This window comes from Fundulus heteroclitus, chromosome 4 (genome assembly GCF_011125445.2).
Source record: "Fundulus heteroclitus isolate FHET01 chromosome 4, MU-UCD_Fhet_4.1, whole genome shotgun sequence".
Lineage (NCBI taxonomy): Eukaryota > Metazoa > Chordata > Actinopteri > Cyprinodontiformes > Fundulidae > Fundulus > Fundulus heteroclitus.
Genome location: NC_046364.1, coordinates 20,934,246 through 20,961,819, shown reverse-complemented (window position 1 = coordinate 20,961,819; position 27,574 = coordinate 20,934,246). Strand labels below are relative to the sequence as shown.

Genomic DNA, 27,574 nt, shown 5'->3' with positions numbered 1-27,574 from the left:
AGCGTTCTGATCTCGGCGTATGAAAGCGTTCAGCAGTCTGCCGTCTCCGTGTTATTGGGCTGCTCTTTCTCGCTGTCCCTGTGGTTATAGGAAATTGGCTTCTGCTCCCAGTTACCCAAGCCTGTTCCAGGAGCTGCCCACTATTTATTGTCGTCTAGAGTGTGTGTGTTTGGCAGAGAGGCTGGTTATTTCAGACCAGACCGACTTTTCAATCAGAACTGGGCCAGTTATGACATTTAAGCTGTAAATAAACAGACACCGGCCGCCTTCACCTCCGGTGACTTTTTTTTTTTTGCTTTGGACTGGGAGCGAACGCAAGCAAACAAAAGCGAGAAAATGCGTCCAATCAGACTGATTAAACCCAGACCTTTTTTTTTTTTTTTTTCCCAGCAGCAGCTACAGTCGGGGAGGACGTTACGAGAGAGTTTACGGGCTTGAGACGCAGCGCCAAACACAAGCGGCGTCTCTTTTCACAGCCTCAGTGATCACCCACTCACACCTGGCCAGTCGCTGTAAAAGTGGCAAACAGTGAGAGCCAGCGTACTCAGCGAAACAGAAAAAAAAAAAACACCTGTGTCCGCTTAGCGACGGCGGTACACACACAGCCGTGCGATGGCACAGTCCCAAAGACACGCTCAGAGGGATGAACAGCTTATTCCCAAGTCTGATGCTGTTCCTTTGTGGGAAAGTTTGCACCAAGCCTCCCTTTGAAGACGGTGAAAAACAAATGTCCTCCTCTCACATGTGAATAAGTAGCCTATCACCGAATCCAGATGTTACCCCTGTTTACATTTTTTGCATTATTTGAGAAAGGCCACTCCGTGCACTCGTTTTGCCTTATCTCACGTTGTGGTTTTGGTTGATCTATTTTTGACCCCCTATAGCAATCAACCAAGATTTGATTGCCTTTGAGTGAACTGAGAGGACTGCTCGCTCTGTCCTTGGACGCCCGTTAAAAAGCAAACATGACTAATTTTGTTGTGCTTAGCAGAGCGAAAGATAACATCTCGTCAGGTTCAGCAAAACAGAGAGCGACGCTTAATGCGCGCGCGTCTCCTGCAGGCTGTGCGGATCCCGGAGGACAGCGGCGCTGGCGGCTCTCCGGTGGAGGCTGCGAGGTCGGGCCCCCGCCATGCTGACTGCCAACGCGCCTCACGGGCGAACACCAAGGCCTTGAAATTCCTCCGCTTTTGAAACACAGAAGCCTTGAGGGGAACTTCGTGTAACAATGTTGTGAATTCTTCACTGATTTCTGTCGAGGTCAGGGAGGTACAGAAGCAAGGACAAGACCAATAAAGAGCCTTGCACAAGTATTCATCTTTTAAATGTCAATATGTTTTATTGGGATTTTATGTGGAATCAAAGGACACGTGTTTTTCTCTTCTAATTAAAATCTAAAAACTGCTTTACTCGTCTAATGACTGAAGTATTTGCCAAATTGTACTTGAATAAATCAGACAGGAGGGAGAGTGTCTTTAAACAGCTGTTGGTGCTGATTTTAGAAAAGGTTCATGTCGCCGACTCGGCGGTTTCAACAAATAAAGCCATTATATGAACCAATGCATTTTAGCCTTTAACTCCAATTTCCCCCAGGATTTTCCTGTCCTTAGCTCCACTTGTCTTCACATCAGCTTTGGCCTGCAGAAGAAAACAATCCCCACCTCATGATGCTGCCACCACCGTGCTTCACCTTGAGGATGTGCATGAGGTCAGTTTCTCAGCTTAGTTTAGTTTTTTGCCATACATAGTGTTTGGCATACAGGGCACCAGAAAAGATGCTTCCACAGGATCCCTGGGGTCCTTGCATGGTTTGTGGCAAACTGCAACCCAACCAGAGGCCAACCGATATTCTTTATTTTATTTTGTGTTTTCTTGTTGTATTAGTATCGGCTGATACTTGCATGTGTCGGCCGATCCATTAGTGCATTCAGCAGCCAGGCCTGGGCGTCATGTGAAGTGCATACATGGCCGCTGCCTCCCTGCTAGAGAGCGCCTGGTAATGTAAGAGTGGCTGTTTTCAACTTTTATTGTATTTTTAACTGTCTAATTTAGATTTAATTGCCCTTTGAATGTTTTCTTTGTGGATGTGTGAGTGGGATAAAGCAGCTCCTGTTTCACTCCAATGGGTAGGTCATATGAATGTTTTTTGTTTGTTTTTTTACTTTAACTTGGTCGAGCCGCTTAAAGTTGGTGTAGAACTCCTGTCCTCCGCTTTAAGCCTTCTGGCTGATGGGATGGAGTGGTGTAGCTACAGCAGCTGTGAGCTCTCTCTCTCTCTCTCTCTCTCTCTCTCTCTCTCTCTCTCTCTCTCTCTCTCTCTCTCTCTCTCTCTCTCTCTCTCTCTCTCTCTGCGTGTGCTCGTCTTCTCTGTGTCCATCTTTAACAGTTTCCTTATGATTGGATTGTACAACATAATCACTTTTTGAAGTAGATACAAATAACAGTTTAATATATAAAACAAACAGAAGATTTCTGGAAGGTAATTTGCATCGATGACTGGGTGTAAAAAAAAGATCAAGATTCAGATTGTTCACATTTGACATTTTTTAGGTTAAGTTGCTGTTTACAAATATTCTCAGAATGTAAATTTGCACAACAAATGGCTTGTACTGCTACATGAAGGGCACAAACTTTTTAGTGTTTATTTATTTTGTATTGTTATATACTAGTGTTGCACCGATACCGATACCAGTATCGGCCGGGGTGCCGATACCGCACTAAAATGGTGGTATCGGTATCGGCGAGTACCAACAAATAGGGCACTGATACCATTTTGATGTTTGTATGTCACTTAAACGCAGCCTTCTCTCTCCTGACACTCACTAGTTCTACTGGATTCACTTTGTATTAGTCTTTTTTCCTGCTTTAATAAGGTAGCAGCTTGAAAAAGCCATGATAGCAATTATTTTACATCCATGTAGTGTGCTGTTCTTTATATATACACACACATAAATTTCAAAGTAATGGTATCGGTATGGTATCGGTATCGGCCGATACCACACAGCCAGGTATCGGGTATCGGTATCGGGGCCAAAAAATGGCATCGGCGCAACACTATTATATACTTAAATGTTCTTTATTGTTTGCTATCCATCCATCCATCCATTTCCCAACGTGCTTATCCCTGTTGGGGTCGTGAGGGGTGCTGGTGCCTATCTCCAGCTGTCAATGGGCGAGAGGTCGCCAGTCTGTCGCAGTTTTGTTTGCTAGCCATTGCTTATATATTTTTAGATTTTTTTTTTTTAAAGGAGCATTGCGCAAGTTTGAAGTTTTCTACTATTTAATGCAGTTGCCTCAGTAGTCAGTTCCTGAGAGAGTGATCAGGGTCGTGTTCTCTGGGCGTGACACGGTGCGCTCTTGTTCACCTGGCTACTTTGTTGAGTCTCCGTCGTCATTGATGGATTAGCGAGAGAACTTGGGCTAACTTCAACATTTAAAGATTTCTTACCTCAGAAGACATGACGACTCTAAACAAAAGACCTGTGCAATCTCAGTGGCAGATTCTTCCTCTGCAAAAAAAGTCTGGAGCTTGTGCTATACCCCTTTAATAAATGTTTTTTGTTTTAATTGACACTTGTGTAACATTTGTTATCATTGTGTCCTTTTTATCTTGTTCAAGGAAGAAGAAAAAGCAGTATCAGCTTCAAGAATCAGCCCAAAAAAGATCAGCCCCACGTATCGGTATCAGTTTGCCTAATAATCGGTATCCGTACCAGCCTTAAAAAAGCTGTATCGGTCGATTTCTAAACCAAACCATATGGGGCTTTCTTACATCAGTGGCTTCCTATACGCTTTACTTCCAAAAACACCAGATTAAAGTTGTGTGTGACTAATAATTCTCCTATCAGCCTGTGGATCTTTGCAGATCCTCCATGGGCCTCTTGCTTGCTTGCCTTACTAACGCACGTCTTTCCCAGGCTGTCAGTGGCAGATGGGACAGCCATGTCTTAGTAGTTCTGCAGTTGATTCCTAAACAGTGCGCTGTGTGATCTCCAACACATTAAACCTCTGTGCTGAGTTCATCAGTCCCTGAAGCCTTCACAGAACCGTGGTATAAGGACTGTATTTACTAATGTGACTTCTGAAGGCAATAAGTTGGACTAGATTTTATGTAGGGGTGTCAGATTAAACTGCCTGCCGTACTGATGTTAAACATGAAAACATGTTTACCACCACTAAACACTCCTTTCTGTTGGTCATTAACAGGAAATTGCACTGAAGCATGCGGCTGTAACACGATGCACTGTGACCGGGGTTAGTCCCCCTGGTTCCCTTCAGGTTGAAGATTACATTCCAATCAATGTGAAATTTAGCTCACAGTACTTTGTTGCAATTATTTGACACAACACTGTCATTAATTTAAAAAAATAGACTGGAAATTCTTCATCTGACTTCCTTATTCTATCATATTTTAGAGTTTGTTTGTTTTTTAGCAGCGTGGCATTCAGTAAATCGCTTATCTTGTCTCTCAGTACAAAAAAGCAAAATAAATTCAGACGCTGACCACACTAGAATGGGTGTGTCGCGCATCTTGACACATTTGATAACATTTCTCAGCGTTTCAGCAGCATTTTATCAGCTCCTCATTTGGGCTGTCCTGAATAACAGATGTGTAAACACAGTCTAGAATGGAGGATGGGGTTATCAGGGCTTCAAACTTCTTCCATTACTAACTTACTGTTCAGAAAAATTTAAATTCCTCTGCTACCATTGTAGCTTTGCCGACTTTATACATACATATTCATTCACAGCAAAACAAGAATGTTGTCTTTAGTATGGGACATTTATTTTTCTCCGTTAGGGAAGAGGACCAACAAGTAACTTATGTTTTTTTGGTCATTAAACATTAAAACAAGAAAATAAACATACACCTGTATACAACTGGAAATAAATTACAGACATTTAAAGGGTAATTACATGAAAAATATGTCCCCTTAAACTTCGCTTCAGCATTTTCATTAACTGACAGTAAACACGGTCTCATTTGGAAAGACTTTTATTTTATTTTACATTGTTTTTATTGTACTTGTCGTGAAAATAGCTCCACAAGAAAATTGTTTTAAAGCATGTTGGTAAAATGCAGAGAAATCTGCTGGACTAAAACAGGAAGTAAGAAAAAAAGTAACGCACACTCAGCTGTTGAACTTTGCATTGGGACCATGTTGGTTTCATGACCTTTGAATCCAGGTTCTGGGGTTCTGAAGCACCCAGCAATCATCATCTCTCCACCACCATGCTAGATAGCTGGTCTAGGATGTTTGTGCTGACGTGCTAGAACTGGATTTGCCAAACTTGGCACTGTGCCTCGAGGTCAAACATCTTCACTTTGATCCCATCTGTCCAAAGGGTCTTGTTCCACAGTTTAACTTGTTTGTTTAGCTGAAATGTTGCTAATTAAAGCCGACTATGTGATTCTTAGAGCGGAGACGCTTCCTGGCAACGATTTCTAAGGAGATGAATTTTGTCCAGTCACAATAAATGTTTAACATTGTCTAAGATGGAGCGTTTTACTTTATTGTCATTGGATGGCCCGACCTCAAAGGGCTCATGCTGGGCCATTTTCCCTTCCTACCATTGTGTCCAACGCCACCGTGATTCAAAGCTGCAAACTACCGAGACATCTGTTTGGACCGACGTGTTCACATTTTTAGATGATTTATCAAATGCCTTTAGTTTGCAGTATCTGAAGCTGACTTTCCCTGATCCATTCTTATGCAAACTGTGATGGTATGTTTATTTGTAACACGCTGTTTCCGTATTCTGGCTGAGAATGAGTTTAATGAACAGAAAAATGGTTCAATAATCGTGTTACGCATTTGATACTGGGTTGTATTTCCAAGCTGTTCGTAATCCTTGAACTGCTTAATAATTTATTTCCAAGTTACAAGTTGCAATTACAGTCTATAAAACATTTTATTGGGAGTTCAGGTGATAGAGCAACATGTATGCATGTAAGGATGTCAAAGGATGTTAATGTGTTAGAAGGGCAAGAAGTCCAGATATGAATATAATCTGAAGTCTGTGGCAAGGCTTGAAAACTTGTGTTCCCAGACTCTCTCCATCCCATCTGACTTGGTTTGAGCTCTTTTACAATGAACAGCTAAATGTTGCAGAGATATACCAGGAAAGACTACAAATAAAAATGCTTATAAATAAATAAAACCTCACAATGCTTTTGTCTTCTACTTCCTAATTATTCACTACTTTGTGAACTCAAAAAAATTAATGATATTAAAGAGCAAATAATTATTGTTACAGATTTCAGAAAGGTAAACTGTCTTATACTGATTCACTACATGTAGACAGACAAATTTCGAGCATTTGTTTTTAGTCATTATGATGAATGCGTACGGAAAATGAAAATCCACAATACAATGTCTCAAAAACTTTTTGCAGTTTCAATAAGACCTTGATCAATAAAAAATGACATTTTAAACAGAAAACTTTTTTAAAAAGAAAAAAGAAAAAGAAAGAAGGAATGTGAAGTTTCTGAAAAGTATGCCCATTTCTCTACTCTCAGTACTTGGTTGGGCCTCCTTCAAAGAGTGAATTACTGCATCGATGCTGCGTGGCAGGGAGGTGAACAGCCTTTGGTTCTGTTGAGCTGTAATAGAAGTCCAGGTTGCTCTAACAGCAGCCTGCAGGTCATCTGCACTGTTGGTTCTGGTGTCTCTCATCTTTCTCTTGTCAATACTCCACAGTTTCTCTATGGCGTTCGGGTCAGGCCAGTTTCCTGGCCAATCAAGCACAATGCTACCGTGGTCACTGAACCAACCTTTGGTACTTTTGGCAGCACCAAGTCCTCCTGGAAAATTAAACTAGCATTTCCGAAAAGCTTGTCAATAGAAGGACGCATGAAGTGCTCTAAAATATCCCCGCAAATGATTGTGTTGACAGTGGACTTCAGAAAACCCAGAGGTCCAACACCAGCAGATGACATGGCGCCCCAAACCATCACCGACTGTGGAAACTTCACTCTGGACATCAAACAACATGGATTCTGTGCCTCTCCTCTCTTCCTCCAGACTCTGGGGCCTTGATTTCTGAAAACAGGACTATGGACCATTAAGCAGTTCCTTTTCTCCTTAGCCCAGGTAAGACACCTCTAACATTGTCACTGGTTCAGGAGTGACTTGACATGAGGAATGTAAAATTGGTAGCCCGTATGTAGGATTAATCTGTGCGTGGTGGCTCTTGTTGCAATGACTCCAGCCTCAGTCCACTTCTTGAGAAGCTCCCCCATCTTCTTGAATGGATTCCCCCTGACGATCCTCTCCATGCTGCGGATCTCCCTGCTGCTGGTGGTGCCCCTTAACTTATCACACTTCTTCCTTCCACTCAACTTTCCATAACTTTTTCACGATCGTCAAATTTTTCTGAGACACTGAATTGTGGGGTTTCATTATCTGTAAGCGATAGACACCAGCAACCCCCGCGATTAAGTGGGTCACAAAATGGATGGATAGATGGATATCCCCAAAATTACAAGAAATAAAAACTTTCACTCTATTTACAAATAATCTGTATATGAGTTTCACTTTTGAAATGAGTGACAGGAAATATTAGGCCTTTTCAAGATATAAGATATTTCTTGAGGCAAACTAACTGAACTGCCAACCATTGAGCAAGGCCTTTCCTCCAGAAAGACGGTGTGAAATCCGAAGGTTTCACCTCTAGTAACGTGGCTTGAGTCAACATCAGCTGCTTCTGAGCCCCCAGAACAGAGAAAACATATAAAATGTACATGTTAAGGGCTTGAAAGGGTTGAGCTTAGAAGACATCTGTTGTTGATTCTTATCTCAGCTGGAGGTTAGCTGCCCCGGGCCTCGTTACAGGGACAACATCTGACTCACTGGTAGAGCTGCATTGTGGGAACTGATGGTATCTGTGTGCTCTTCTTAAGTAGATGTCGCTGAACTGCTCATTCAGGAACTGACCAGAGGAAACCGGCTCCATCTTACAAGAGACTTCCGGATCAACTGATGCTTGCAGGGTTTTAAAGTCAAATTTTAATTTGTATACTTCAGGGACCATCGTGTTCAACACCGATTTTATCGCTACCAGAACGTCGTAGAGGTGATTGCAGGGGTTTAAACGCCGCCACTTGTGAACAACAACACCTCTTAAATAGAGAGTGCGGTTGGCTTGTTTCAGGTGTCATGGGAGTCACCCACCTCAGGTGTGGAACGACACTCCTGGGGGGGTCGGTGTGCATTAGTGGTATGCAGCAGATGGCGAACCGAGATGAGGCAGACAGTTCAGGTAAATATGACGAGGAAGGAGGGGCAAGAATTATATAATCTCCCGTTTTTGCTCATATGGGGGCAACTTGAAGCCCCTTCCTGCTTGAGCAGGCCAGTAGGCATAATCACTCTTGTACTTATGACTCACACAGTAATATAACCAATCAGCTGGCCAGTCAGTGGACAACCACAACATCTGTTATATTTTTGAGATTTCCATTACAGTTAGAGGACAAAAAGTGCTCAAAAATGGTCACATTTCCTGCAAAGATTGTCATGGCCTTTAAATTTCTTTACATTTTCTCACTTGATAAAAACATAAGCTTGTTTGTTTTATTTGGATTTTATGTGATAGCCAAAGAGAAAGTGGTGTGGGACTATGAAGTGGAAGAAAAAGGATGTGGTGACTCTGGAGGAGCCGCAGAAAAGCGAGGCAGGCAGGAGAATCTTTGAGGACATTTCAATTCTGCAATTCTGGCATTGATGAAAGACTAGCAGAGTCAAAGTCTAGATCCGAATGAGAATCTGTGATAAGACTTGAAAATGAATGTTCGCGGATGATGCAAGGAAGAATAGGCAAAGATGTCTGCTTCTAAATGTACAGGCTGGTAAAGAAATACCCGAAAAGATGCGGTTCTACCTGTCTTAACTCGGGCCAGCTGAAAGGAAATGCATGCCACACTTTTCAGTTTGTGAGAAAATAATAGAAATTTTGTTAAATTTGTGTTTGTCTATCACATAATATCCCAATGCATTGATGTTTTAGGTCTGAGTGTGATAAAATCACCTCACAAGGCTCCGCATAAAGATTCTTTGCATTCAGTCCACAGCTGACCGCCAGTAAACCCCGTCTCTCCCGCCCCGCCCCCACTTGCTTTCATTCAGGCAGTAGCTTAGCGATTTAACTGAATGCAACTGCTCAAAGGTTTGTATTTTATTTGGTGTCATGGTTGCTTCACAATAAAACTTTCAATTTGATGTGTGGCTATTCTTAAAAAAAATCTGTTTTGGCTGTTCCTCTTTATTCCTGTCAGACAGGAAAGGGATATCTTTCTTGTTAAGGATTACAAACTGACCCACAGAGGCGTCCTTCCCTGACTAACAGGCATGCAATATAGAGATATTCAGGTCAATAAATAAAAGACACCTCTGTGACATCTGGGATTGGAGGACTGTTGTTTTTTTTTTTGTTTTAACAGCACCAATAAAACAGAAGGAATTTGTTGCTCATCGAGCAGGAATGCATCTTTCCATGACGAGATAAACTTTTGTTGCTTCAGATCGATAACCCTGAGCAGGTCAACAGCCGCCATAGGCAAAGCAGACCCGTGCGGACTGTGTAGCTGTTTTTTCCTCAGAGGGCAAAAACAGTTCCCAGTATTCAGATGCGACCTCTTCTTGGAAGGATAAATCATGTCCATGTTTTGTGCTTGGTTTTATTTTTTTTCCCTCTGCAGACTGGTTGAAAATAGTTTTCCTTCAGAAACTTAATCTAATCTCTCTTTCCCTCTCATGGTCAAATGTCAAACTAAAGGTTTCAGAATGATAGCCTACAAACCAAACGAGTGAAGTGAAGGGAATTTAGGTTCTAATGAAGGTATTGACCACACTTTTCTGAGAGAACCAAAGGTTTTAAGACTAAAATGTTACCTAACATACATCAAAGAATGTTCTAATAATTTGAAGAAGAAAAAACAACTAAAACTCAAATAGAAGTAAAGCATGACATGTTAAAGAAAGGATTTATGGCAAAACATTTTAACATATAGTCAAACCACACTCCTTTCAGCGATTACATTTTTATCACGTCTTTGGCTTCTCTATGCTTAAACTCATATTTTACCGAGCAGGATTGAAATCAGATATATCTAGAAAAACATTTCAGCAAGAATCATTGTATTTCTAGGTCAATTAAACTTCATCAGAAAATCCAATTAGAAAGGATAAGAGTCGCAAAAGTTTTAAGACAACTCAGCGTGTGTCTGGCTATCCAGTGCTGAGAGCTGTAATTCAAATTTTTCCTTTTTAAAAAACAGCTTTATAGATATTCTGAAGAGAGTTCTTGCTAACCATAATCCACATTTCATATTTCTTACAGATTGCTGCTCCTGCAACAAGCTGGCACGTTTCAGCTACAGATTTACAAAAGGGTATTCCAAAAAAAGTAAAAAACAAAGCAACTGGACTTGTTTTCCGTTGTTGAAGACGTTTCGCTTCCTCTCCAGGAAGCTTTCTCAATTCACAAAGTCTGGAGTAATGTGGACTAACAAGCTTTATACTACTGTCCAAACAAAGGCCTTGTTAGATAACATGCAAATTAACTTTTTTTGGAATGACCATGACCTGGATGACTGAGAATCTTCACCAGCACAAAAGGGTATTCTTCCTATAGAGATTAAAGAAATGAACATTGCTGATATATTATAGGTATCCTTGTTTAATAATGTCCCATTTATTGCGTAATCTTAACTAACCCATAACTACCTTTCAGAGTTTTGTTTCAGATGCATACTCTATTGTTTTTGTAGTTTGTTTACATCTCTGATAACACGGTGGCTGTTCTTCCAATACATGTAAGTAATTTACCTGCCTCTATGTAACTGTACAGTATTTTTCTTGTGCATTCTTTTTAGATTTTCTAACCCATGCTGCCATTTGTATTTCCCTTTTCTGCTGAGACGCCTGAATTTCCCCCACTTAGGGACAATAAAGGTTATTTCTACCTTATTCTAAATTTCATCTCATCAGTCAGAATCGTATTGATCAGTGGATGTTAGGATGCTGTATGGTGAGTCTTTTTAGCTCTTCACTATTAAGTCCCTTTTAATTTGGTTTCTTTTTCTTAGCTATTTGAACCCACTCTGGTCACGCCGTTATAAAGTGACTCGTGTTAAACACAATGTGTGTAGGTAGAGAACTCCAAAAGTGCGCTTATAAACACTTTGCAGCCCATAAAAAAAAAGAAACGCCACCAAACCAGATGTGTAAATTAGAACACAGTTCTAATGACTGAGACTGTCAATGCTAAAACTAAAGCATCAATAGTGCTGTATATTGCTCAGCTGAGAGCCCACTCTGTGACCCGTGGCTACATTTTCATTTAGTTGAAAGCAAACTGTGATCTGACAACTCAGACAGGATGTGGACTGCTGCTGTGTGAATCATCTACTTACAATTTGATCAACCAGGAGGCATATTAAACGGGGCATATCCTGCTTTTTAATGCTTTGCTTTTCATGTTGAAATCATTTAGTTGTTGTCTATATAAAACCACACTGCAATGCTTTGGTCTAAATTCCTCAATATTGTTGCCCCACAGCCACCTCTTTTCCCCCCCGTTCTGAGGCACGTCTAGAGCAACTCATTTCGGTGCTGTATCTTTAAATGCATTAAAAGCTTCACACACTGCCCTGGCAAGCCAGATTGACTCACGGCATGTGTATTTAATAGTGTTGCACCGATACCGATACCAGTATCGGTCGGGGCCCCGATCCAGGACTAAAATGGTGGTATCGGTATCGGCGAGTACCAACAAATAGGCACCGATACCATTTTGATGTTTGTATGTCACTTGAACGCAGCCTTCTCTCTCCTCACTAGTATTATACATGTTATAGAAGTTCATGAAAGTTGCACTATTTTGGCATTTGAGAGCCAAAACTCAGGGTTTAAAAGAGATTATTCAATTATTAATGTAATTTTACTGTCTTACTGTTGCACTACTATTATACATGTTATAATTTCACGAAAGTTGCACTATTTTGGCCTTTGAGAGCCAAAAGTTTATTCAACTATTGTCACTCATTCCAGGTAGGCAATAAAAAGTTGTACTATCCTAAGTAGTATGCAGATCTTCATATATACAAACACACATCAACTTCAAACAGATGGTATCGGTATGGGCCAATAATGCACAGCCAGGTATCGGGGCCAAAAAAATGTCATCGGTGCAACACTAGTATTTAACACCCAGCTTGTCAGTCTGGGCAGGCTTATACAGTCCGGTCTAAAACTCACTGGACCAATCACAGCGCAGGAGTGGGGTAGTTTACGATGCGTCACTCTTAGCTCTAGAATTACCCATAATGCAGCAGCTGTTTTCTGTAACCATAACAGTCACTCTAAGGGCTGAAACAGAGCATGTTGCTTGGAGTTTGCGACGCAGCCGTAATTATGTCATTGGTTATAACCTGTGTCTGCTGACCCTGTTAGTCCCACCCTGTCCCTGCCTATAAAACCGGGCTTTACCCGGCGCTTTCCAGACTGATGTTCCATGTTTACAGCGTAAGTCAGATGGGCTGGCCAGGCCATTCACACCCCGCCCACCTCCAGATTGCAGTGGTCCACTCCACCCCATTCGGCCATTGTTGGAGTATGCTGAAGGACGGTGTAAAAAAATTGTCTGGGTTAATACACCCATCAACCGAATATTATCACTTGTAGCTTCGGCATCCTTGAGCTTAAACTACAAAACTGAGTTGAAAAAAAATGAGAACAAAATGGCAGATTTGTGAAACTCGTAAGTTAGAAGTCCATGACCATGTTCAGCAGCTTTGCAGCAAATAATGTGACGTAACTGTCACAGTAACTGATGTGAAGAGATCTGAAAATAGAGACGAGAATAGAGAAAACTCAACGACTCGATGACTGCCAAAAAATAATATACAGATATCTATGCAGTACCTGGACAGACTAAGTTCAAATTTCCTGCACTCCAAGAGACTCCAAGTACACAACAAAATGTATTTAAGAGGGAAAAAAGTGGATTTTGCATGATGCGTCTCCTTTAACAACAAGCACCAAAACGCCCAATAACCTCTTCTTTTGTGTAGCTACAACAATTGTGTGATCATTGGGCTTGCCATACCTGGAGGCCCCGCCCGGCCCCGCACAGTGACGCTGAGCTGCCAGAGGAAAGCTGCTCTGACTGGAGGACAGCGGGGAGAGCCAGCGATGGCTTCACTCAGACAGGAGCACCACTATGGGCTCTCCTGCGGCAAAGCGAGCAAAAACTGCTCCAACATCACTCTGTACCACGTCAAGCTCACGGACACGGCCATCAGGGCGCTGGAGGCTTATCAGAACCTCAAGGTATGTGTTTAGAGAGATATTTATTGGTCTCTTTAACAGATAAATTACTTTTGTTTTTCTTTTCTCACCTTTAAAAAAGAAAAAGTTTGCACTTTCACCTTTTGAAATATTGCTCAGCTGATATGTTTGTAGGGTTGCTCTTCTTGTTGTATTTGCTGTTTTGGTTGCATGGAGCACAAGAGTCTCTCCTGTCAGTCCACAGCTGCTGGTTTGTGCGCTTTTACCCAGAACCAGATTCTCCTTGGTGCGCAGGAAAGTGGGACAGAACCCTGTGATTATCTTAGAAAAACAAACCGCTAAGCTGTTGCTTTGAAACTCCTTTTTTTTCCCCTTCCCCTATTGATCTTCATTTAGATCTCAGCACAGAAACACGGACGCTTATCTGATTGGAGAAGTAGGCTGCTTTGTCCCATACTTGAATTGGCTCCAGTGAAGACCATTGAGAGGCATTACTGATTGTGTAACATCGAGTTACATGTAGAAAGACTGCAGCACAGTTGTGTGATTTCTGGACTAATTTAGGGAGTTTACTTTGCATTAATGCTCAGTTAATTAATCGCCCCTTCCCTCTTTTCTTTCCTTTAGGGAGTTTTACAAAATGAGACGTCAATCTGTTTCAAAGGAAACCATGGGGTAAGTTTTATTAATTTTTCATTTCTTGTGTTTAGTTTTATGTGCATAGTGAAGAAACAGCTTTAAACCCTTCCATGACCGGGGGTGGCATACCCTTCTGCAGAGCATGCAGCTTAAATGGATGAAACTGCATTACAGGATGAGTGGTAGTGTTAAAAAAAAGCAGTTATCTTTTATTAGAAAAAGAAATGAAAAAAAAAATCCAGTAATTTCCTTTTTGTCTTGATTCATCCTGCTTCGCTGATGACTCACGGGGGGCCCCCACCGTGCTGCCACCCTCCGAGCTCTGAAGAAGGGGGCTCAGGGCTGGTCCCTGGCAGCAGATAGGAGCCGTGCAGGTTACTGGGTCAGGTCGGTGACAGCGCGGGGGATTTGTTGGGTCAGCAGGCGGTGCTGGGGAAAAGGGACGAAGGAGGGGAACATGGAGAGGAAGGGGGGAGAAATAGATGGAGCTGGAGCCAACCCTGAAAAGTTGTTGATGAGTCGAACAAAACGCCAGCACGACGTTCTCCTTCTTCTCATTTCTGGATGTGCGGTTTAAACTCTAAATGTGCGTCTGCGGATCTGCAGGCGCTCGCAAAAGCATTCATACCCCCCTAAAGATTTAGATGTCATGTCAATGTGATGGCCTCACGCTTTAATGTTTTTTTATTAGGATTTAATAATAGTTTTTAACCCCACGCGAGCCAGCCCTTCACTGCAGCTTTGTCTCTACCGGGTTTGCGCAGACAGGGATGGATTTATAAAAAATGGCTCAGTCAGGAGAGTGTCTGTGAATGTCCGTTTAAAAGTCTTGATAGAATTTCTCCCTGGGCATCGACACAGCCTTTCTGTGACATGAATACGCGCCGATCTGAGCTAGGCAAAATTATCGCATTGTTTATCATAATTTTTTTTTAATTGACCCAATAAGTTTTATCCGTTGGCGTAATCTTGTGTAACAATATGGCAATGTTTGCTAACCCAACAAACCAAAAGTATTGTTGGGATGGTTGTTTTTGCCATCAATGGTTCCATGACAGCGTCAATAAATTGTAACATCTTTAAAAAGGGGGTTAAATGCACTTATAGTGTGTTGCTTAGCAATAAGATCGCACTCCTCGATGCAAATGGTTTCCTGAAGCTGCCCCTTTTAATAGTCAGTAAGTTTTTGTTTATTAGGGTTTGTATTTGGGGGGAAGATGCGGCAAAGATCCACAGGGTGGAGTCGGCCACGGGACGGCAAGCGTCGAGGGTTAAGGCCTCCGTCTACGGGTCATGTGCGCTACCGACTTGCTTCTGTGTTTTTCTGTATTTTTCTTAGGAGCACTAAATGTGATCGCATGGCTGGACTGCAATGATGTGCAGCCACGGCCCTACAGTCGATTGCCAAATTGTTTATTGTCACTTTTTTCCGATATTGTGATAAACGTTTAAGCCCATGTCTCCCCCATCCGTCATCTGAACCCTTCCATTGCAGCCCAGGTCGTTGTCCTGTTGTGGGGCAAACGTTTTGCCTCAGTGGCAGATTGCCCCTGTGCTTAACTCTGTCTGACCATCTTCCCTGGCCCTGCTGAAGAAAAACAACCCCACAGCATGACTAGGCCACCACCTCTAACAGTGGCGGTGGTGTGTTCAGGGTGAGGTGCAGTGTTAGTTTTAAGTAACGCATGCTGTTTTGCATGTAGGCCAAGGGTTTAGTCTCCTCTGAGGAAAACCGCATTCATTGTCACGTTGTCCATGTCTCCTACATGGCCTGTACTCAGGACCTCCTGCGGCTTTCTTCCATCAATCCCTTTCTTCTGGCCTCTATTATTTAGGCGTGCGCCGCTGATGCTCATCCTACCAACAAATTCTCCTACCTGAGCTGCAAATCTCTGCAGCTCCCCCAGAGTCGCCACGGGCCTCTCCGAATAATGCTGTCCTTGGGTGGTCCAGTCTGCGGCGTTCCTTGGTCTTTATGATGCCGTTTGATCTCTAATGTTTCTCTATGCTAATTAGGGGACGCCTGAGGGCAATTCGTTTTAGTACGGGGCATCGCATTAATGAGGGATAAATACAAATGCACGTCACATTTTTCACATTTTTCATTTCTAACTCATTTGGGAAGCCGTGTGTAATGTTAGGAGATTTTATTTAGAGGCGACACGCTTTCCAGACTTTTATTTCCCAATAAACACGCTCGTGCAGCCTTTCACATGCACTTCATGATCATGTGCTACCTATTTTAATCCATTGTACAAGATCCCAATAAAACTCACGTCGTTTGAGGACAAAGTGGGGAAAAAGTTCAAGGCATACGATAAGACTATGGACACAAGACAAAATATCTCGGCAAGCTTTCTCCGTCTCTCGGGATGTCGATGCGTGATCTGCAGTAAACAGCCTGAACTGTGTGTGTTTTGACTTGAGCCGGGAGCAGCTGTGTCCTTGGGGAATACAGACTTTTCAGTCAATGCTAATTGCCCAGGCTGCTGCGAAACGGTTACAGCCCCCTTCCTGTCATGACAAAACGAGCTGAGTGGTGGTGAGCTTTAAAAAGGAGGGGGGGGGGGGGGGGGGCGTGCAGTCAGCAGACCAGTTAAACCTGTTTAGACCCAGGAGCGAGAAAGTGTTTGTTGCTTCTGGATAGTTTGGGTTAAAATAAAAGAAATAGTCTGTTTTTTGTTTTTTTTTACTTTGTGTCCATGGTGCAGCCTGGCAAATTGAACGTATTTTTTAAAAGTTAGGACATTAAACTGGGGGGGGGGGGGGGGGGGGGGGGTATTAGAGGTGACGAGGAGGTCAGTCAGCTGTGTTTTTTTGTTTTGTTAGGAGAGTTGTGTCTCTAGCTCCCAGTGGGCAGATCATTATGTGTGGCAAGTTTACTGTATTTTATCAGGATTTTAAGCAACACCTAACTATGGAAGGAAAAATTAAACATGGTTTTCAAAAGGTTGAAAATCTCAAAAGTGTGGCATGCATTCAGTCCCTGCTCCGTGATGCGCCCCCCCCCCCCCCCCCTACATATAACTACATGCCTTCAGAAGTCCCCTAATTAGTTAATAGACTCCACCAGAGTGTAATTTAATCTCAGTATACATGCAGCTGTTCTGTGAAGGCCTTAGCGGTTTGTTGGGGAACATTAGCGAACAAACAGAACCATGAAGACAGAGGAGCACAGCAGGGAGACGCTGATCTTGCCTGGCGTCGGTGGCTTGGTGTTTTCATCATCTCTGAATTGGTTTAGGCTAGTATGAGGTCATGTGAGATTGTTCTGTACCGGAAAACGCTCAGATTCCTGAGTGGGACCATTTTTTTTTTTTTTTTTTTTAAGGATTGGAGCAAATTTCACACCCTTCCCAGAATAAAACCCAGAGGGCTACGCTTAATATCCAAATGAATGTTTAGAGGTAATTACAGGAGCTGTAGTGCTCTTGATTACAGACTGAGGCGTCATGACTTGTGTTTGCATTTAGCTTTCGCTGTCTGCCTGACTCAGACATCTGCAAGTGTTTGCGTCTAGCGCACAGGCCCTTTACCAGTAGGACGAGCAGAGCCGGTGTTATGAACTTCACCCTGCTGCTTCTGCCACCGTGTTGGACTCTGACCATGTGTGTGTGTGTGTGTGTGTGTAATTATAGACAGCAAATTTACCTTAAATGCTAAATGATGCACTGCCTATTTTGCGTGTGTGCAGGTCGTCGTGGTAAATAATGTAAAGAAACCACAGTTTTATCACATGCCGGCATTTATGAGACCAAAGTAAAATAAGTTGATATCCTCCAGTTAATCAGTCAGGCTGTCTGCTCCGGTTACCAGCTTGTAGTCGCCTCCATAATAGCCTTCTCAACTGTAGTCTGAAAACAGCTTATTGTGACTGATAGGCTAGCACTCCTTTAGGTTAGCCACCTGTGGCTTTTATTTTTAGCAAAGTTGTCCTCGTGGAACCTAAGATGTAAAGCAAATGGCCAAAAGTTAAAAGTACATGATGGATAAAGGGAGGGGGGGGGGGGGGTGTAAATCTCTTTATTTTACTCAACTCTGACCAACACATCGCCATCAAGTCCATCGTCACCAGGATCATTGTCTGTTGTGGTCCACACTCCTCATCAATGCTACCTTAACAAAGATGGAACAAACTAGCCTCCACCAATCAGCCGGGAGGCAGCTTGTCACCTGCCCTCATAAGGGAAATCACGTTTTATAGAATATGTAAATACATAAATAAATTAGAAAAGCGGTAAGATTTAGTACAAATAAAAAAACAAAACACAAATTCACTAATAGGAAATGGAAAAGAGAAAAAGTAAAACAGAAAAATCATTCTGAAAAGGGTTCAGTAAATTCAAATGTCACATTTAACCCTGTTGGTGTGCCTGTCAATCGCTTTTATATAATAAGTCTATTTTCCTTTGAAGTACATCTGGATTGCTCGGCTGGGAGATGCATGAAGATAAGTTGCTAAATAGGTCTTTTAAGACGACCACTCCCACCCCAGACCCTCCATCCACCGTATTTTCCCGCAACTTCCCAAACGAGAGCTTTCGAATGTTTCAAAGCCCAGAGCGTTGGTCTTGTAGCAGCGCTGCGTCACTTCATGCTCCTCACAGACGGAGTAAACTCTGGGTGATCCGCTGCCTTTATTTGGCATTTTCAAACTGCGGGAACAGGACGACAAAAAATCGTTTTACAGCCGTGAAACTGTAACTTTTTAAACTAGTTACCGACTCAAGCTTCGCTCATTATTCTTCTCTTGTTTTACTGTCATAGTCCTGGGTGTGGATGGTTGGTGTTTTTGTGTGTTTGCGTGTTGACCTGCACAGTCTGTGGTACAGGCCTGAAACAGACATTTTCAGCAGTGATTAAAGTGTTGGTGTACACATGCTTTAAAGGAAGGGTTTATTTGTTTTTCCTTGGGTTCATGCTGGCTGCGCTGCGACCCTGACGGTGCCCTCTGATATTGTGCCGTCGCCTCTGATTTGAATAACAATGAGCAGGGGAATGCAGGCTATGCGCTGTCAGCCTGCCCGGATCTCCCCAAATGAATCCAGTTTCTCATCCTAATGCGCTGCCGTCAGTCCAGATGTGTGGCGGTGCGGCCGCGGGGCTCGTTTCTGCCCAGCGTGGTAGAGGAAGCCCCACTGCACATCCACCGGCCTGGAAGATAAATCTGAGCACGCTCATAACATACTGTAGAGGAAAATTACTTTTTTTTTTTTTTTTTATGGTTGACATCGTCTTTGAAAGCAATCTCTAGTAGAGACTCTACAGCAGCACTTAGAATCGTCTTGTTACTGAAAAATACTTTATAAATAAACTTGCCTTTCATTTCCTAACACCGGTATTTATATTCCTTAAACGATTTAAATTTTTTAGTGGTACAACTACAAGCCTTTTTTTTTTTTTTTTTTTAAGAAAAAAAAAGGTTTTATGTGAAAGACCAGCACAGAGTGGAGCATTGATGCACTGTGGAGTGACACTGATCCACAGTTTCCAAAAAGTTGCCGGATTAAAATCAGGAAAGCGAGGCATGCCTTTGTTGTCAGCCGTAGCCAATGCTCTGCTGATGCTGCCAGTCTTGTGGGCCGTGTTTCTACCAGCTTTGCACTGGACTGAAGAACACAATAGTTCAAACTCAGCATGGAGAGAAATTGTTAATCCATTTGTAAATCTTGACCCCAGATTCTTAATTGGATTGAGGTTTGCCCTTTGACTAGGCCGTTCTAGTCCCCATCAACGCTGTAAGTAAAGTAAGTAAACTTTATATAGCACCTTTCACAGGATAAAAACCACACTATAAAATACAGTGCCTCACAATAAACACAACCATAAAACGACACAAAATAAAGATAATAAAGATAACAAAGATAAAACAGCATAAATGCAACATCATAACATAAAATGGGTCTTCAACTTCTTAAATTTATATATATATATATATATATATATATATATATATATTCTTAAACATATTTAAGAATAATACGATAAAAAATTATGAATCATGTAAATGCAATTAAGAGCAGTAAGATACTGGGTGCGTTACCTTTTTTATTTTCTTTATTTTCCCAAAATGTTATTATTGTAGAATAATACTTTTCCTAAAGTCATACGTTGGTCTGTATCATAAACGGTAGCCATCTTTTTTCTTTTTTTTCTTTTGCTTTTTAGTCCAATGTAAATTTTTTTGGAGGGTGGGCATTATAAGCTTATTGCTTTTGCCAATACACCCTTTTTCAGACTGTTTTAATTTATGTTATATGGACATTTACTGTCTTTATTATATACTTGTGTGTCTGAAATAAATAAATAAATAAATACATGTTAAAAGAACGAACAGTCACGACAGCACAAAGATGAAGGCGACGCTTTCCACAGTCCGGGGGGACGGTGTGTTCACCCTTGGTTTTCCATTGCAAATAGCTTTTTGGCACGTAGGCCAGAACGTTCAGTGTTGGTCTCATCTCAGCAGAATACCTTTTGTCTAGCTTTAAACGTTTAACTGAACGTAAGTCAATTTACTTGATTTTATTGACGGGTGTCAGAGCAAAAGGAGTTTTTTTTTATTTTTTATATTGTTGAATTTGCCATTAACTTCACGGTTACGCAATACTATTTATTTGTACAGCAAGGTTTGTTGTTCTAATGTGACAAAATGTGAAAAAGCTCCCGGGGTTTAAACAGTTTTGCAAGATGCTGTAAAATATTCACCCGTATGTAATCCAGTGTGGTTAATTTGTTACCTGGAGCGCACGAGTGTTCCTTTTACACTGCAAAACGTCTTTCTCTGTATTTCAGCCATCTTTTGCTGGAGGTTTTTCCTTGCCGTTAATGGGGAGTTTTCCTTTCCACTGTCGCTTCATGCTTGCTCAGTATGAGGGATTGCTGCAAAGCCATGGACAATGCAGATGACTCTCCCTGTAGCTCTACGCTCCTTCAGGAGGAGTGAATGCTGCTCGTCAAGACTTTGATGCAATTCACTAATTTCTTTATCGTGAAGCATGTGCTGCGTGTGTCACCCGGTAAAAATACGCCGCGGTTTACATAATTGGCGTCGGCCAACAAGCGCAAAGTGCTTTTTGGGATTATGACGTTTTTATCGGCGCTGGGTGCCGGAGCTGGAATGAAAATCTTTCGCACTGACCGGATTACCTTCAGGCTTATTGAGACTCTGAGCACACGGCGAAGACAACCTTGCCTCTGAGATCCAGCGGGCACTCTGGGGGGGAAAAAATGGGCTCCTGTGTTTAATTAAGCTGCTTGGCTATAAGGAGCATATCTGGGCTCGCTAAATGCTAACTCTAAAACTTAACGAGACCGCGGACCTCTCGGTTGTCCGTACCCCAACGCATCCCAATCGTCCCACTCGGGTGTCGTCGGGTGCTTGTGACGTAGAGTTTGTTGGCGTGGACAGGTTGGCCCTCAGGCAGCTGCCCCAGATGTTTTGTTCCTGGCAGTGGAGAGGACAGCCTCAGGGGGATTCTTGTGGCACCTCCACCCTAGCTCCGCGTCCGTCCCCCTTTCCCCTGCCAGTTGTGCAGCTCCGCGCGCGCCGCGGCCTTCCCGTGAAACTGCAGATGAAAAGGAATGGAAGGTGATTACAGGCTGGGACTTGATTACATGCACTGTCTCCCACTCATGGCAGCCACATTAATCACCCAGTGTCACCATGAGGAAGAAGACTCTGTGCAGCTCCGAGCCTTAACAGACCGACTGAGAGGCTAGTAAAAAGAAGACAAAAAAAAAAGAAGGTAAAGAAGGAAAAACGCACACATGGCTGGGTTTGAGGAGCAACAGAAAAAAAATGTGTGCTGGATTCTCTCCTCTCCTCTCCGGCCCTGCTGCCCTGATCCTCGCTTCTCCTCCCTGCATCTAGAGACACAGACGCACATTGTCTCTGCCATCTCTGTCCTCCATTGTAGCAGCGCCTTTAGTGGCATGTGTCAACTTGTGGCCCTGGGAACAATCGGCCTCTTGTGTTTTGCAGTGAGATGATGAGAAGTGGTGTTTACTGAAGTGTGGCGAGGACGTGTGTGTTTGTGAGGCAGGGGGGTGAGGATGTTTGCTCATCGTCCGGCTCCCCCCCCCCCTGCCTCCTCTTTCTTATGAGTGGCAGTAATGCTGATTACGCCCTGCTGAGAGAGGCTGGAGCTGAGCCCTGCTTTGCTCATGCTGGATTAACACACACACTCGCTCGCAGCGCTTGCATTAGCGGCTGGCCCGGAGCGACTCATCTCCCCCCCCCCCGCTGGTAGCAGACGGGGGTGGTGGCGGCAGGTTTGGCCCGCTCCTCCTCCTCCTCCTGCTGCTCCCCCTCGTCCTGCACGTCTTCCCCATCCTCCCGTCCGCCGCGAAGGGGTGAGCAGTGCCATGGCATCCCGCTCCGGAGCCGGGGAGGCGGGGACAAAAGCCGGGCTGTTTTCAGAGGGCCATTACCCAGGCTGCAGAGGATGTGGAAACAATGGCCTGCTGGAGGTCTACACCCAGACCCCACATTCAACCAAGAGGCTCTCAGGAAGCATGAGCCCTGTGCACCGACAGCAGTCTCTCACAGGTTTACACTTTGATAACCAGCAGAATGAGCCTTTCCCCTTTTGCGACTTAAAGTACGCGGGGACATTGCTGGCAGTCAAGAAAGAGCTGCAGCTCATTAAGATTGTGTCACCATCAGGCATAGGTGGTTCTCCCACTATAATAACCACAGAAAGATCCCACACGTCCATGGTATTTGCACAGCGGTGTAGCAGAAATGCACAGGATGATCTACTGGCTTTTGTTTAAAACAGAAAAGTTTGAACTATTCCTGCTGCATACTGATCATAGCATTGTAATCATGGCAACTTTAACACTTAATGCCTTTTTAAAAAAAAATCTGAAACGTAGGCTTTCTCATTGTGATGAAAGAACGACATGAGTGCAATCCACATGAATGTACATGTTGTAAAGTCAGGGAGTTATTGGATATCTGTGTGTTTTTCCCCCATCCTTGCACAAAGGGATTTTGCATGCTTAGTGAAAATTCTACTTATAATAATAATTAATAATAATATGTTTCTTAAGATTAGCAGTAGCATTAGCACATAATTAAAGTATTTGATAGAAATATATGCTATTGTGAAGAATTTACAGTATAGCATAAATAATAGATAATTAAATGCATGCACTACTTGTTCTACCTTCTGGCCTTGTTATCGCCATGTAGGCCAGTGGATCCTGGAGTGCGGCTCATGCAGAGAGGGGAAGGCGGTGGATGGCACTTTCTTGGTTTTTACATTTTCTGTGACAGGAAGTATTTCCTAACAGAGTTTGTCCTTTTTTTTTTTTTTTTTTTGTCAGAATAGTTAAAGTGCAGGAGCCTTCTTTCAGCCAGCTCACCAGCAGTGTGCAGAAACAGGTGGGGGAGGGGCGGCACCGCCTTGCTCTCAGCTCCCTGCGGTCAAAGGAAACTGCTTTCGCGACTACACTTTCTCTGCGATCTCAAAACCTCTGACAGCAGGACTTTTTTTTGAGGGGAACGGTTTGAAACCTCGCTGCTGAACGCCGGCTGTGATATCGTCTACAGCTAGAGGCGCTAACCGTGAGCCGATCGCAGAGCATCGCTCTAGCCTGTAATTTGACGGCACGTGGGAACAAACGGCGTGGAAGCTGCTTACTTGTTCCATAATCCAAACTAAATCCAAAACAAACTTGCTTGGTGTTTTGGTCGTGTGTGAAACCACTCCGTTTGGGAGCATAAAGGATGAGATCCACCGTGCTTTCAACAGGTGCCGTCCTCAAACGGCCACGTTTACAGGGTTTCTCTCGCTCAGGCGTGTGCCGGCAAGGACAGTAGAGGTGGTTTCTACTCGCCTCCGTGCGAGATTCTGGTACACCTGAATGATTATGATGTTAAACAGATTATATTGGTTTAGAACGCTGAAAATTCAGAATGGAAATCACATTTTCATATTTGTGGGAATTAGTCGGATCAGTCCTATCCCCCTTTTTCTTTAATAGCGGTTCTGAAGGAAGCCTAGAAGGAGCTTTTTGGTTAAAAATTAAGACTACACAATAAAAGAACAGAGCCATTTTTAACCATAGACAAGAACTGGATGATATTTACTTTTAAAAAGTAAAACTTTCACTACCAGTTAGGCTTACTACCTTAAATAGTTTCTCTTTGTGTTGGAAATGTACCCTTTAGCTTGAGGGTTATTTCCTTAATTAGAACATGGCTATGGATTTCACCATTTCACTTTCTCAGCCTGACGTTCATTCAAAGATTAGAGATAACCCGCAGATTCCCTGAATATTTTTAGCCTGAAAGGAATTCCATAAAAGTTTTATTGTTCATGGTGAGTTAAGTTCTGAAACCCCCGGGTCCATGTTTTTCTCAGGTTGGGATTGTAGTGCGGGCCTCCTCAGGCAGCATGCTCGGCTCCGGTGTGGGCCCCAGTGGCTGGGAACGAGAGTGCTTGTTGTAGTTCGCACAGCGGGAGTGAAGAAATATGCCAGCGGAGGCCGTATGAGCAGTCGCCAGAAGATAAATGCCAGCCAGCGCCTCTTTGTGCAGAGCGCGGCAGGACGCTCGGAGCTGCAGGAAGCCTGCGTCGGCACACACAATCCAGTGGACACGGAACGTGAATTATGGAACGATGCTGCCAGAACTTCCTCTTACAGTCTCCTCATTTACCCAGCGGCCTGTTTCTGCCCACAGTCCACGCTATGGACAAACACTGGGCCGCTAAACGGCAAAATGAAATGAAAGGAACCAGTCTGCATACTTTGAAAGTGTGATTTCTCAGTTAAAGGGCCTCATATTCACACCCATTTAACTTTTGTCCCTTAACGACTTAAATGCGTTTCAGTCTGATACCCAAACACAAAGCATTGCTAATTTGGGAAGCAAGTTTAATGTTTTTTTTTTCAACAACAACAGAAACTTTTAGAAATGAATGATTTCTAAGAGCCTAAACACATTTTTGGAGTAAGTCTCTATGGGCTTTGGCCAAAAAGAAAGAATAAATTTGCCCGTTGCTGTTTTGCAAAGTAGCTTCAACTCAGATTTTATCCACATGAAAACATCGGTTTTCAAATCTTTTTTTACTGAATCTCAATTAGATTTAGGTCTGGGCTTTAGTGGGGCCGTTCTTACTCAACATGTTTTGATCTAAACCATACCATTGTTGCTGTGGACATTAAGGGTCGTTGTTGGAAGGTGAGCCTCCTCTCCGGTCTCAGTTTTCTTCCAGTACTCTCCTGTATTTAGCTCCATCCATCTTCTCATTAACTCCTACCAGCGTATCTGTCCCTGCTGAAGTAAAGCACGATGCCGCCACCACCACCATATTATTCTGTGTGTTTTTAAGGTGATGTGCAGTTCTGGTCGCTAAAAGCTACCTTTTAGCATCCAGAACACTCCTTCCTACGTGACTTGTTGCGAACTGTAAACGGCACCTCGTGCTGCTTTTTTTTTTTTTTTTTTTTTTTTTTCTTGCCACCTTTCCAGAAAAGCAAGATTTGTAACGTACAAAATGATTAGACGTGTTAGATTCTCACACCTGAGCTGTGGATCTCTTTAGCTCCTCCAGGGTCCACCACCCCTGCTCTGCCATTCGGGTCAAGTTGACGGCCACGTTTTTGGCTGACGCTCTCTTTCTGTTTTCAGACGATGGATCGGACATTGCTACTTTAGACGTTCAAAGCCTCGCTTTAAACCTCTCTCCCTGACCTCTGCGCTGTGGTCGTTTGTCCATTGGTGCTCTGTAACTAACCTCTGAGGCCCTCACAGAGCAGCTGGCTCTGTGCTTGGATTGAATTACACACACATTTTATTTAGGGGTATCAGAGTAAAGTGCAATCCTCCTCTGCTCTTGTGTCGGTCCGTTCTATGAAATTTTCCTAAAATCTATTGCTGTAGTCAGACGTCTATCTCCGGTCTAGCAAAATCTACGGCAACATAAGCCAGAAGACAGGAACCATACTGAGCTTTAACCTTTTTAGGCTGTAAATGCGCACATCACTGAGGCCGCCCTCAGGCGAAGCCATTACTCAAATCACTCCATGCAATTTAAAAGGAACTTAGATCCACCTGAGCTGCCAGTAGTGTTGGCGTCGTATGCAGTTTGACTAAATACCCGTGGTGACAGCTCGCGTGTAAAGACATGTGCAGCGAGCTGATAAGAAAATAGGAGTCGGTGTCTTTTCGCAGCAAACTTGTGACAGATCGTCAAAGGTGATCCTTACAGGCAACCGCTGCAGCAGAGGAGGGCCGGGCACTAAAAAATAAAAGTGAAGCCGACGCCGACGGGTTTCAACATGCGCTCCTTACCTTCCGGCTTTGCATTGTCGTTCTAGTCATCCTTTTGAAGGTGGCATCGTTTTGTTGGCACAACTCTAGAGCTTATGCGTTGCATTTACATTAAGAGAAATTGATATTTGCATGTTTTAAAACAAGAGCGCAGAGGCGGCTTGCTTTCAAACGTCCAGCAGCGTGAAAAGCAGGCCGAATTTATTTATTTTTTATTCAACTCTAGCTGTAGATGATGTTCAAATAAAAAGAAAACAAATCTGTCACAGAGCCTGTTGATTATTCACTATTATTATTGTTATTATTATTATTATTATTATTATTATTATTATACAGTAAATATAATGTATGTGCGGTATTTGAGCTCGGATCGCCTGTGAATAGTTTTCATGCTCTCATTATGAGCAGGAACGGTCTTTTTAATTTGGGGCTTTTAGTGACGTGTTTGAACTGATCTTTTGTCAGGGTGGAATTTCAAAAACCACAACTAAGATTACACGTTAGACGTATACAACTCCTCTACTATTTGTTTAAATGTGCCTCAGAAGTTTGCAGAGAAACTTCACTCTCTGTTGCCGTCAGCATTCCTCGTCGAAAAACCAAGTTTTTTTTTTTTTTTTTTTGCCAAAGGTTAATTGTATATTTGTCGATTTTATAAAGGGAAATGGAGGAACTTCCTGTTTTCATTGGTTTAACCACATACGACTAACCCACCGGTACCGCTGGCATCTGAACAGACCCTCAGCATGATGCTTCCACCACCGTGCTTGGGGCTGGTATGCCTTTTTTATGTTTAAAAAAAAAATCTCCCCCTGGGGCGGAGTAGTGAGCACGGGCCACATTCGAAGGCCTTAGTCCTCGACGCGGCTGGCCCGGGTTCGATTCTGGACTGAGGTCCTTCACCACATGCCCCCCCACCCCCTTCTCTCTCTCTCTCTCAAACCCCGTTTCCTGCATGCCTACTTTGTGGAAAAACAAGTCACTAGTGATGTAAAAACTCCACCTTGACTCCTCAGAATATACTTCCTGTAATTTTGGCCAAATGCCCTGACCCTTAGCTTTCTTTCAGAAGCATGTAAAGATTATAGTCAAGCTGATATGTGTTGAGTTTGAAGCAGGGGCTTGTATTTTTGGTCGGCCCCCTCTCAGTAGCTGCTGCTGGTAAACTGGCTTCCCTGTAGACGGTGACGCCGGTGTTACAGTTTAATCACAGGCTTTCTATATGAGGATGATGGCTTGGGGCAGAGGTTTGAAGCCGGGACACACTTTGGTGTTGCAACAGGACATTTTGGAATGGCTAAAGCAGGCTAAACACTACGGTTGTGAAACGGCCCCGACCTCAACCATCCAAAAGTTT

The 27,574-nt window shown here is 43.1% G+C and overlaps 1 protein-coding gene across 1 annotated transcript in view; it reads left to right on the top strand.

Annotated features, from left to right (window-relative positions):
- The first annotated feature begins 13,196 nt into the window (after window positions 1–13,196).
- The window catches only part of LOC105916403 (RNA polymerase II elongation factor ELL), a 30,513-nt gene continuing 16,135 nt past the window's right edge, over window positions 13,197–27,574 (top strand). Inside the window, exons 1-2 of the mRNA XM_012850919.3 lie at window positions 13,197–13,334; window positions 13,920–13,967. Of these exons, the coding sequence (XP_012706373.2) occupies window positions 13,197–13,334; window positions 13,920–13,967 (186 nt within the window). The remainder of the gene's footprint in view (window positions 13,335–13,919; window positions 13,968–27,574) is intronic.